Raw genomic sequence first — 13,504 nt, 5'->3', positions numbered from 1 at the left:
TGACAGGCTGTTGTCTACAAAGGTGACACAATGTATTCATAGAGCTGTCACCTTGTAACAGGAAATGGGCCTGATTCACTGGAATTGGAGTGATTCCTGTTCCTGAGATCTGCTTAATTGTCTTAAATATGATGGGATTTGGAAATGTCACAGGATATAACAGGTGTGGCCAATATAAAGCCTGAAGTTTGTAAGTCTTTGTAAGCTCCCCTAGCAATGACCCCATCAGCTGATATTATATCTCCTCCCATGGTCCAGGTACACACTCTCCTATCATGGACACCACTCCACAGTTAACATTTCGATTGCCAAAGGTAATAGTTTAGCAAAATGCCAAAGATACATTTACCCTCATACTATTCAACCCAAGTCTGTTTTCCCTGCCATTTATCCTGTTTCAGGGATATGGGATTTCCAATGCCATGGCAATGATGTCATTAATAAATACAGAGTCAAGCACCATCATCAAAATCCCCATTCCAAAAGTAACCACTCAGAGACTAGGACCCTGTGCCATGTACTGTACGCCCTAAACAACCAAAACAGAAAGCAACAGAGATTTCAAAACCAAAATCTATTGTTCATTTTCTACCAAGACATGTAGGAATCCATGGTTCATACAAGGAATAAATACTTGGACAGAGTTAACACAAAAGGTGGGTCAAAAGCGAAGAGCATGGAACTTTGTGAAGTGCAAACCAGGTCTTGTATTCCAACAGGCATTGTCTGCAACAGAACTTACTGAAACAGCCCGTCACTTAAAACACAACAACATGCTGAGCTCTCCACTCCGAGGTAATGGGCATGCACACAGGCAAACTGCAGTGTTGGGGTCAGGCTTGGGAAGGAGGGAGCGGCAGTTTTGGGGATTTGAGGTGGGCTAAAGACTGGAGATGGGGAACGGGGCACTGGCTGAAGGAGAACAGAGAGACAGGCAGAAGGGAAGGCTGTCAGCAAAGGCAAACCAATGCAAGGACCATTCAAACAACTCGGAGTTCATGCAAAGAAATCACCATTACCAGAAATAGAAGCAGTCCTATCCCTTTACTTAAAGAACTTTTCTTCAAGATAATCCAGAAATAAATTAAATTACTTGATTCTAAAACTGACGTCTGAAGTGAGCAGTCATCGCTCGTCTGCTGAATGACAAGAGATGTTTTTTATGGTGTTTTAATTGTTCAAATAGTAATGGAAGTATTCCTGTATAATTTATCTATTTCACCTCTGCATTCTCTCTGATGCCCATTAACACTCTTCCAATGAGAAAGCAATCGCACTGTCCTAACTCCTCCATGGCCTTTCTAGTCATTCTCCAGTTGACACAACCCTTAACTTCCAATTTCATGGGATCATCATGGTCTCTAATGGCAGCCTAACTCTACTGGACATCTAGATTTCAGTGAGGGTCAACACACCTTTGGTTGTATGACCACCAGGGACTGTGTCCTCCCCACCATGGAATGAGGTAACTTTGCAAGAAACTTCATGTGGAGTCTTAATCCTAATTCTATCGCACCTACTGCCCGTGCTAGTAAGTTTACCTATTTATTTGGCTGCTTCACACCTTCCTTGGTCATCAAGTCCCAGAGTGGATCTCCTGCCCCAGAGATACTATCCACTATCCTCACTAGAAACTACCCTCAAACTGGACATCCAATTACAGGAACTGACTACCACTTTATACATTATGGAAATAATATGAAACCATTCATTTGGCACAGAAATTTTCAGTAAAAGGAAATTCAGCATTTTGAAGCAACTCTTTTTTTTCTTAGAATTTGATCCCTTAGGAATCTGGGCCTCCTCAATCACTTTCCGCACTTGATTCATTGCAAACCGACCTCCTGATAATGTGAAGAGCCAAAGAGATCTTCAACACGGAGAGGTCAGCTTCCACTTCCTGAATCTGGGCAAAGTCTATACTGGTAGGGTGAGGGAGTTGGGTAGCTTAGAATGTTCTTGCTGGTGAGTTAGTGAGAGTGATGTGCTTGAAAGTACAGAAGGACGGACAAGGTTCAAACACAGCACTGCCTCAGCAAGGGTCATCTGGTGGCCTTGCACAAACCATGGGGGGGTGGACGGTGGTAACGCCACTGTGCTAATAATTCAGGAACATCACAAAAATGTTCCAAGGTATGGGTTTGAATCCCACCATGGCAAATAGTGAATTTGGAATTCAATAAATCTGGAATTAAAGCTAATCTAAAGCTAACCATGAAACCACTGTCAATTGAGAAAACAGAGTTTCCGACATGATTTAATTTCAGAACTGGAAGATGTTTGAAAATGGGCTTTTTATAGTTTTGACAGAAATGGAGGAGAGGGTAAAGGGAACAGATGGTGTTGAGGTCGACTGTTCAAGACCAAGGGGTTGTGCAAGGCCACCATTATCACTCCAATCCAGCTCACTAGCATTCACAACCCCTTAGTCTTTAGCAACAAGCCTTGACATCCCCAGCTGTTCAATTTAGCCCCTCCTCCATCTCAGCCAAAACTATACAATAAAACTTCCCAACCTCTTTCAGTTCTGACGACAAATTGTACCAGATTCAAAACATTAGCTCTGTTTCTCTCTCCACAGATTCTGCCAGACTTCTGAGATTCTCCAGCATGCTCTGTGTTTGTTTCAGATTTCTAGCATCTTGTCTTAATATATACACTTCTTATATACAATTCTTGTAAAAGCCCATCTGGTTCACTAATGTCCCTTTAGGGGAGGAAACTGCCATCCTTACCTGGTCTGGCCTACATGTGACTCCAGACCCACAGCGATGTAGTTAACTCAATGCCCTCTGGGTAATTAGGAGTGGGCAGTAAATGTTGGCCTAGCTTGTGATGTCCTCATTCCACGAATGAATGCAAAAAAAATCAGATTCAAGATGGAGAAGGAAGCATTTTTGTTTTAAAAAAATAAAGCCTGACTCACTGGTCTGCGTGGAGAATTGACTGTTCTTCCTGAATTGGGAATACCGTGGCCAGGATGGTCTGTTGTTTGAAAATACAGCTTTTTTCCAACATCGGATGCTTGTCTGTCAGAGATCAATTCTTTTTTTTTGTTAGTCAAATGCTGTTACTTATAAATCTGAAATTTGGGGAACTAACCACACTCTGACCTCCGATCTAAACAGTAACATTAGAATGTAGAACTCCCTAGTCTGCTGCTCATTGTTAACCAACAATTAGAACTTTGTGGCATTTTAAAACTGACCTCCACAGTTTTATGTCTCTCTTCCTCTCTGGTTTGCCACTCTCTCTCTTCTCTAACTGGCTAAATGGTTATGAAATTGCTTTTAAAATTCAAAATGCCACTAGTCTCCACAAGAATACACCTGGAGGGGGTGACATGGTTCTGGAATCCTCTAGTTTTTGCTGATCTTTTACTTGCGATTGTTTCATCAGGCATTGACTATATCGGAATACATCAGCCCCCACATTCAAATTACCTACACATCCTTCAACAGACCCAGCAAGCCACTCACCATCCTGACTTGGAGACGTATCACTGACCCTCTACTGTTTCAGAGTCAATATCCTGGTTATCCTCCCACTTTACCAGCACAGTGGAGTGAAGTGTATCATCAATGGGGGGCGTTATAAGTTAATTATATTTAGGGATTGTTCCTTTAAATCCAGATAATATCAGGAAGTAAACAGGACGTTTGTGAATTCTAGCCAGCCACAGGAATAGTATACATTATTACTATGGAAACAGAGAGGCATTGAGTGAGATTCAGTGGGAATGTTCACATTTGCAAACAAAGGCAAGAGCTTACTGGGCTAAGTGTGGCTAGACTTAGTGATTCCGAATAATCTGACACAGGCAGAAGTCTCAGAGAGAGAGAGAGAGAGAGAGAGAGAGAGAGAGAGAGAGAGAGATGAAAGGCTGCAGAGGGTGATCGGCAGTGAGGAAATTATGTACCTGCTGTAGATGACCAGGTAGAATGAGGGAGAGGAGAAGGTCTCTGGTTACATACAATTCCAACTGGAGGAATCCAGAAGATTCATCCTTGTAGAATTTCCACCAGAATCAACCTTATACCTGATAGTCACTTCAGAAATCTACTCAAAACTGAGAAAGCAACCTTTTGATAATCATTCAACACAATGATTCAATGATGGATGTTGGATTGATTTCTTTAAAACTGTAAATCTTCAGCAAGTGAAGAACAATTGCTACAGTTCAGTATATTCATTATGTACTAAATTGTGTTTAACCTGTGTTTATCTAAGCTGGTTTGTTACAGTAAATGTCTTTAAACGCACAACCCTGTGTGATCCATCGAAGTTGATCACTTTTGGTCTCACGCTTGAGGCTATTGGTCCCCACAGGAATTGGAACAAGCTGCTCAAAAAGGTGTTGCACTCTCACATTCACAAGGAGAATTAGGGATGCGCAGTAAATGCTAGTTTTGATAACAACATCCCCAACCCGTGAGCAACTAAAGAAAGGGGATAGACAACGTGTCAAGGCAAAAGGAAAGAACAACATGATGCAATTAATTGCTAACCTCTTTCAAAGTGGCTTCACGGGACAAAAAGCCTCACTCTGTGCCGTGGGTTTGTGTGAACTAACAACAATATTAAGTAAGGTTACAGTTTAGATTACTGTTGAGCCCTCCAACAGCGATGTTACCTCATCCACTATTTTAACTCAGTGATGTGAGGAATTTCATAGGAAGAGAATTAAGAGTTCTCCCAGAAACCACAGCCTTTGGTATCAAAACCCAGGGATTCCTCCTCAGAACAACGGCAGCATTTGGCAGTGAACTTGCTGTAATCCAGTCTCAGGACAGCAATATTGGCCGATGTTTAGTGCCCTCTGTCTTCACCCCCCACACCCACCCCGAGTGCCTTTTCACAGATTCCTATAGTGTGGAAACAAGCTATTGGGCTCAACAGACTGACCCTCTGAAGAGTAACCCATCCCTATGCTATTACCCTACATATACCCCTGATTCATGCACCTAGCCTGCACACCCCTGAACACAACCAGCAAATTCCCATGGCCCATTCACCTAACCTGCATATCTTTGGATTGTGGGAGGAAACCGGAGCACCTGCAGGAAACCCACGCAGACATGGGGAGAATGTGCAAACTCCACACAGACAGTCGCCTGAAGCTGGAATCGAATGCGGATCCCTGGCACTGTGAGGCGGCAGCGCTAACCACTGAGCCACTGTGCTGGCTGGTGGAGTGAGGCACCTTTCTTACTCCCAGCAGTGATGGGGTGAGGCTTCTCTCAGGGTATGGTCAGGTACAGAGTTGCAGCATTCTGACCCAGTGACAGTGAAGGTGCAGGCAATATTTTTCAGACCTGAGTCAGTTACTGTGTTCACAGAGGTGGAGAAATGGAATCCTACTTGAGACATCTGGAAAGACAGAGAACAGGAATTGCTGTCAGGGCAGAGGACTGGATAATATTTTTATTTGGAAACTGGAGAGGTGGTGGAATAGAGAGCTCTGATTTTAGTGACAGAAGCAGAGTGACTAAATTGCTGGATATAAAGAACCAGGTTTACCATCTACCAAAGTGTCAGCAATAACAGTCAGTGACTAATCTCAATACTCAGGTAGGAATCAGTTAGTTCAATGGGTAAGGTAAATATTGGCCATGGGACACAGGGAAACAGGATTCATTGCACTACTTTAGTGATGGATAAACACCACCATGGCCTGAACTGCTTGTTTCGGTTTTACAATTCTATCCCTTATTGGAATGGCCTTCAGCCGATCATTCACCGCACCTCTGATTGGGGCTGTGTAATACTGAGACACCACCCCTGACAAAATAAAACATACTTCTGCAGTCTGCCACTGGGGGCAGCAATCTATTTTACTTTCGATAATCACCCCCAGTGTGTGATCACAAAGCCCTAATGAGCTGGAAGCCAGTATTAATGACAGACGCAAGGAAGAAGAATGCAGTTCCTAGCAAAATTCTGGGACAGGAGTTAAACTGAGCTAGTGATGTCAAGAGAAGTCACCTTCTCTTTAAACCGGTGTAAATCGTGAACTACCTACAAGATGCACTGCAGAAATTCACCGAAGATCCTCAGACAGCATCTTTCATACCCATAACTACTTCCATGATGAAAAGTAGTGGACCCAGCACTGATCCTTGTGGCACTCCACTGGTCACAGGCCTTCAGTCTGAAAAACAACCCTCCACCACCACCCTCTGCCTTCTACCTTTGAGCCAGTTCTGTATCCAAATGGCTAGTTCTGCTTGTATTCCATGAGATTTAAATTTTGGAAAAAAATTCAAAAACTATTTATTTCATAAAATACTCATCAAGTCAGATGTGTCTGGGGGCAGAGGAAGAGTTAAAATGTCAGTTTCCACAACAGTAACTTTCTCGATTGGTGATGCCTGATTTTCTGCGTTGTGCCAACATTTCTTGGTTTTAGCTCCGAGCTTTCTAACACCTGCAGGATTTTGCTTCTGTTTCTATTTATTTGTGTTTCGACAACAGATACGTTTCATTAAGTGCTCCGATGATTCTCAAATAATGGAAAAGTTAGTGCTAACAGTCGTTAGACTGGAGAGACAAGATAAATAAAGGAAAGGAGGGAGACAGATTTATCTTTCTCATCACTGGCAGCAGGCACAAAATGAGCAGGTCTGAGAGAGAGTAAAGAAAGACAGATAAACACACAGGGGGGAAGAAGGGAACGAGGAAGGGTGCGAGGGAGGAGGCGAGCAAGGAGGCAGCGAGCAAGCGAGGGGACCAGCCGGGCCGTGCCAGGGATCATCTATTAAAGGGAAAGTTTCACACGGATACCTAGGATCTCCCGAGCAGCACATTCCACACATGGAATCACGACGTGATTTGTGTTTACTGAAAACAAGGGGAAAATGGGAATTAATACCAATAATTCCCTGTGATTCCGCCACAGAATCAGTAGCTTAGCATTCTCCAAACAAAGCAACTTAGCTGGAATGAGCAAAACCTCCATTTGAATGTCTCCTTAAAGGATCTATGTTGTCTCATAAATTAGATTTTATTCAGGAATCCATGATAAAAGGGAGGTCTCAGGGTTGCTGTGGTGACAGTCCCAGCCTCTGAGCCAGAGACTTCTGGGACTAAGTCCCACTCCAGGACCTGTCGACCACAGAAAGAGTGTTTGCGATATCTTTCAACGGGTGATCAACATGCTTATTCTTCCAATGTTACCCAGAGGGGAATCAGGCTTACTTGTGGATGTCAGGCTATAACACAAACAGATGTTGTCACAAATAAACAAACAAACTCAAACTGCAATTAGTGACTGAGGCATTCCCTCATTATCACCACGTGAGACAGGAAGAGGAGGAGGCCATTCGGCCCTGTTCTGCCATCGAACAAGATGACAGCTGATCTGTTTGCGTTTTGAATTCCACGTTTTGCACCAACCCCTCCTGTGATTCCCCCACCCTAATGAGAACCTAGCTCCCCATCTCTTAAACCTTTCAGTGACCATTGTTTTGTGATCTTGAAGATGTTGTTGCAAGGCCCATTTAGCTCCTTCCATTTCAGGGTCAGCAGATTATCTTTGCTCCCAGTGATTTGGGTGTACAAGCTCATCCTGAGCAGAAAAGCCACAGGAGTGAAAATGCCCAGTTGATGGACGATAGTATCCTATAAGGACCTGCTCTGAAACATCAGCTATGGGTTTGGGTTTGTGGGTGCCCTGCTGTTGTTGTGAATGTATTGACAGGATTGTGCCATAGGATCTGACCTAGCAGTCACACGTCATGTATCATTGATGTTTGCCTGTTAGCTGAGAAGCAGTTTCCGGTCCTGCCCTCATTCACGACCTGCTGATCTGAACTCCCAACATGAACCACCGGATCTTAGTACTTGTTTCCACCCCCACCCCGTGTAAGGAGTACTCAGGATTATTGTACCCCCCACACCACTGCCCCAGGACACATCAGCAGTCGCAGTGTAGACTGGGAGTGACTTGCCCATCCATGTTCTGTCTTCACTGCACCATCAGGGAGAGGAAGCTCAGTTATTGGGAGGCTGCTAGAGCCAAGGTAGGGGGTTAAAGGTTTCACAAAGCAGGTCACTTCACAGAGTTCGTGGATGGCTGGCTACAGCGGGTCTGCAAAATGCTGCCTGTGCCACAGGCTGCAGTGTCAATCCTCAAACCCACCTTGTGGATGATATTCTGGAGTTATCAACTGTATGTAGAGCAGAGGGGAGTTCATATTTGGAATTGTTGGACATTTCATTTCATTGCCAGCTTCAGGCATTCCTACTTTTACAAAGTCTAGTTGGATCATTGCAGAGTAAAGCTTCCACTGTTTGAAGCGAACAATGTAGCTTAGGTGGAATCTAATTGGCTCCCTGTTTTCACGTGGCATTATCCTCTTCCCTGCACATTTATCTACCCATTTTTATACACCAAGCCCAAGTCCGCCAGGAACGACAGAATCACAGAATGGGTTAGAGCACACCATCCTGCCAGGAACAATTCCCACTATCTACATTGCAAATCTTTTCTGATCAGATGATTAACCAGTTCTCTTTTGAAAGCCTCAGGATCAGTATATTCCAGATCTGAACCAATTACCAACCTTACTGCTCTGTGCACTCGGATCCATGCACCAAATTAGACCTTACTATATTCCCTCTTACTCTGGCTATTCATCTGCTCAATCCACCAATTCCTACAGCCACAAGCTCGCCGCACTGGAAGACATCGGCGATGACACATTGTTTTGCAGGTTCCTGCCCAGTTTTCAAAGGTAAGATAGCAGCACCTTATCCCACCTGCTACCTTATGGTGTGCCCAGAAATGACTAGAGTTGACCATTCACCTTCTGTGCTCAAGAGTGCACTGCAACCAGTGCTATCCTTGACCTTGGCATAAGGCCAAATACTACCCTGGATTCACATCCCTAGCTGGAAAATTATCTGCTCTTCCCCACCCCTCCTGAATTCCCCCAAGGTTAACCCTTTCTGAACCTTCCTCCTCCACCAGCTGGTGCCCTGGCTTGGTTCTGGCTGTGTTTCACGAGGCCTCCATGACCCTTAGCTGCACTCCGCCCACCCGAGGTTCCTGACACATTACATGGCAGACACTCCAATCCTCTCTGCCTGCGCACCCTTCAGCTGCTGAATAGGCCACTGGAGCCTGAATTCAGCCTGGAGCTGCCTGAGAGAGATGTGCAGCTAACAACCAGGGCTCGACCTCAGTGCACATCCCCAGCTTTAATGGTGGTTTTGTGCATTTCTGTTCTTCATCAGAAACAAAGCCCACACAATTTTCACTTCTCCAAGAGAAAGGAAGGTCAGGGGTAGTTTTAACCAGTGTTCGATTGAAGAGAACAGCTTGACTGTTGGCTGACAGGGTGAGAGCTTATCCTGATATTAACCACATGAAGGAGAAATTGGACAAAGCTGCTAACTGTAGCAGTGATTATGAATTAGACATGTTGAGCAGGGGTGCAATAGTGATCGATAAATACACAGGAGAGAAATTGTACTGAGACACAGAGCTGGTGAATCCTGTATGATCTCTGACACACGAAGCATATGTGACACCAGCTGGGCACGAAGCAGATATCAGGGCCACCAGGCTGCAATGCAACTGGGAATTGGTTGCACGTCTTTTGCGGCTGAAGTTAATCCAATCTGACACTTTGATATATTGTTGTGTTTAACCAGGAATTCGTCAGGGCGCCCACAGCTGCACAGTTAGAAAAGACTCCAAAACCATTTTGTCATTTCAGCACAGCTTCCTTTCAAAGCAGTGAGGAGAATGGATCTTTTCCTCTCAATGAGAACAAGATTGCTTTGCTCAGCATTCCTGCTTTGAACATAACTATGATAGAGAGGAATTGGAGGCTCACTTATCCAATAAGACACTGCAACGTGGACAGACCATCCTTTCATCTCTTGGGCATGGGTTGGAAATTTATCAGAGACAGTGAGAAAAAGGAGAGGCTTGCATTTATATGGCACCTTTCACATAGCCTTGGGACATTCCAATATTCAGTCACTTTTGCAATGCAAAAAATGAGAAGTTATTACTGCCAGATGTGTTTGGCCAATGGTCATCACCAACCTTACTTTCTCTAAAGGGTACTTTAGGTCCAGTGATATGTGAGTGAACCTTGGCACTGCCATGATGATGGACCCAGACAAGAAAGTAAACATTCAGTGTCTGATTTTACGATTAGTGGGAAGGCTGGTCCCCACCTGAGGTTGAGGTGATACATAGATCCAATCGGTTCATTCAGATGCAAATAAAATCTCTAATCGTGAGAATTGACAAGAGGGAAGACAACATTTTAATGGGAACCTCCTAAACTGCACCAATTTATGACCAGACATGTTCTGCTCACTCTGTGGAAACTGTAATTGTCTTTGCTTCAATTTAGTTTTGTCTTCATGAAGCAAGAGGACAACGTGGATTCCAATTCTGACAGAACCCTTAGTGAGGAGGGCCAAGAACAGACACCCACAGACCTGAGATCAGCAGGATCCATTGGTGAAAGTGAGGAGAGCAGCAATAATGATTGTCACTACTCAGGGATAGCTACTGGGATTAAGGAGATGTTGATAAGACTATGGGGGCCTCAAATCACACCAAATCCTTCCACAATAACTTCAGCTGATATTTTAACACCAACAGATTACTAACTCAATAGTTTTTACTTCTGTTGTTTCTTTAACTTAATTAATTTTCTGATTTTGAGAATGCCTGAAGCAAACCAGGAAGGAATGTCTGTTCCAGAATCTTTACTGAAGAAAAGCCTTAGTGAGGTGGTCATTTGAGGCGAGAGTGACCTTACTGAGAAAGTCTGGAAATTGTTGCTGCTGAATCTTCGAAATCCCACTGGGACGTACACTCGTGGTGAGGATAAAACATTCCACTTACTGTCAAAGCTCAGTCCTCTGCTTAAGCGAAACAGGAAAGACATTATCCAACGAAATGAGTAAACTGTACACTATCATATCAATCCACTGTGAAGTATCCAGAGCGGTCCTCTGCTCCAGAACTGTACACAAATCCTGTCCACTCACATCAGAAATCTCAACAGATCCATCATTCGATTTCAGACAGGATGGAGAGCTGACAGGAGAGTTAGAGGTCAGACACCATCCAAGAGGGAAATCCAAATAGTAGTTGGCAATCTATCTAAAGCACTGATGCTGTGTCACTGACAGATTGCCAAACTCACCCTGACCCACTACACACTCAGTCCCTGCAGATTCTCTCATCCTGAAAGCACCTGCTGAGTGAGGTCTGTCATCAAGAGCAGACAGCACCCTGCAGAGAGCAAAGTCTCTATTATCTCAAAGACCTGGGCTGGTCTTGCTCAGCTGGTATCTCCAAGTTCAAACCCCCTTAAACCCTCAAACTCTGTCATTTCATGACCCTGGAGTAAACAATAGGACCCTGTGGGGAGTGGGGAAACACCCTGAAAATAACAGCCCATGCTTTGTATTTGGGGAGCTTTGGAATCCACAGAATTAATTAAACACAGCAATGAAACAATGAGGCTGACGTCCCATTGCAAACATCAAATGATTCACTATGTCTTATCTACTGGGGGCGGGGAGCAAGCTTCTGGCTTTTCTCGTTTAATCAGGGCTTTAAAATCGAGCAAACCTGGGTGTGGTCTCCAGAGTCTCCTTCCTGTGGAAATAAAAACAGAACAAACACAACAGATTAACTGGGAGATACACTGGAAGTTCATCAACCTGCCTGGAACACAAGGCTAGCTGAGGTCACCCAAGGAGACGTGCTGACAAGGTCAGAGGTGACTGAGATCTCCCATCAAACTTGTACAAGTGGTTAGATAGAAGGTCCATATCAACCACAGCTACAAACGCCCCCAAAATGAGCGAGAGACAGAGTAATCGCACCACGCTTTGAAACCGAAAGTTAAGCTATTTTGACACTGTCCCCATCAAACCCTCCTGGAACATGGACAGCATCGGATTACATCCAAAGTAAAGCTCTCTCTACTCTTTTAAACAAAGAGTAAAGCCAACTCTACACTATTCCCAACTAACACTCCCAGGTCAGGGACAGCACAGGGCTAGATACAGAATAAAGCTCCCTCTACACTTCCAGGACAGGGACAGCATGGATGAGCTAAAGAGTAAAGCTCTCTCTACATCGTCCTCATACACTCCAAGGATAGAGACAGCACTGGGGTTAGATACAGAGTAAAGCTTCTCCTCGCTGTCCTTTAGCATCGCTTTTTCTGTAACATCAGTAAAACACAGGATAGATAATGAGCTTTTGAATGCAGAATAAATGTTACATCTTAGGCTTTCCCCTTCACATTGCCTTTAACCAAAGCTCCTTGCCCAGCTTTATCAACTTTCTGATCACAAACCAAACCTCCGAACAGATGAGCATTTGGGATACTTCCCCTGAACCACTCCAAGAGCTGCTTCTGGTTACAGGCTACCTCCCCACTTTAAGAGAATACCTCAATAAAGTCAACTTATTTTCAAGTTTAGAAAATAAAATTGCTGGAGAAAGTTAAGAAAACTCTGGAATTTAGTACGACTGACATTAATAATTGCAATCATTCACTTTGAGGAAAGGAGACATCGAGCTAACGCTAAAATGTGGACCAAGCGAAGGTGAGGAACTTTACTATCACCTGAGGGTCAGCAATAGTTACCTCCAATAAAACACAATTGAATGTGATAACCCACTTGGGAAAGCACCTGAGTTACAAATCTCTCTACTCCCAGGGTTTCCACAAGAGTTAATAGCTTAATCAAAGTCCACAAATTTATCTGGAATCCGGTTAATAGAAAACACTGACCAGGTTCCTGTGCTTAACAAGAACTAACAAATAAATAGATTCTAATCAGCAGTAAACAGCTAAGAGTTATCACCATTTCGATCTATTAGTTCACACTTGACAATACTTTAAAGTTCCTACACACACATATATACAGGCATAGACAAAGAGAAGAAAAACATTGGTTTTATTGATGGAGGGAAAAGCAGTTGGGAAGCAGAGTTTAATAGCACCCGTCCACCGAATTCACTGAGATGATCCTTTTGGCTGGCTCAGACTGTCTGCTCTTCAAATGCTACTCTCCAGGTTCCCTCACTTCCTTGCAGGGAGCACAGGATGGTTAATACAATAACTACAACTCGTTTAGTTAAAACAAGTGATTGTAGAAAATTACTGGGTTTTTTTCAGGTCTCTTTATTGCAGGAAGAGAGAGACTGCCGCTCTTCCAGCAGTCCAAAGGTTTCTCCCTGTATCGTTCACACCCACAAGCTGTTCAACTGCCCTGGACTCCGTGTAAACAATTGAATGGTTCTTACATTAAAAGGTTGTTTGATAAGCTAAGCTATTCTTAATTTTCAGACCTTTCAAATGAAAGCAGAAAGGCAAAAAAAAAATGTGAAAGAGAAACACAATCAAACAAAGAACTTGGTTCCAGGAGACAGAGATCTGAAACAAACAAGAACAGAAATTGCTGGAGAAACTCAGCAGGTCTGACAGCATCTGTGGAGAGAGAAACAGAG

At 43.8% G+C, this 13,504-nt stretch overlaps 1 protein-coding gene across 9 annotated transcripts in view; it reads right to left on the bottom strand.

Moving 5' to 3' along the window:
* Window positions 1–13,504, bottom strand: part of kcnq2b (potassium voltage-gated channel, KQT-like subfamily, member 2b) — a 176,007-nt gene that overhangs the window by 26,406 nt on the left and 136,097 nt on the right. For 5 of the 9 annotated variants that reach the window (XR_011954542.1, XM_072556144.1, XM_072556147.1 and 2 more), the window contains one exon: window positions 11,609–11,635. Coding sequence is in view for 6 of the 9 variants with exons in the window: in XM_072556144.1 (XP_072412245.1) it covers window positions 11,609–11,635 (27 nt within the window). In the remaining 3 variants the exon portion in view is untranslated. Of the gene's footprint in view, window positions 1–6,783; window positions 6,841–11,608; window positions 11,636–13,504 lie in introns of those variants that run through there. The other 4 variants (XM_072556143.1, XM_072556145.1, XM_072556146.1 and 1 more) reach the window with 1 other exon arrangement.

This window comes from Chiloscyllium punctatum, chromosome 37, assembly GCF_047496795.1.
Source record: "Chiloscyllium punctatum isolate Juve2018m chromosome 37, sChiPun1.3, whole genome shotgun sequence".
Classification (NCBI taxonomy): Eukaryota; Metazoa; Chordata; class Chondrichthyes; order Orectolobiformes; family Hemiscylliidae; genus Chiloscyllium; species Chiloscyllium punctatum.
This window is presented reverse-complemented; position numbering and strand designations above follow the sequence as displayed.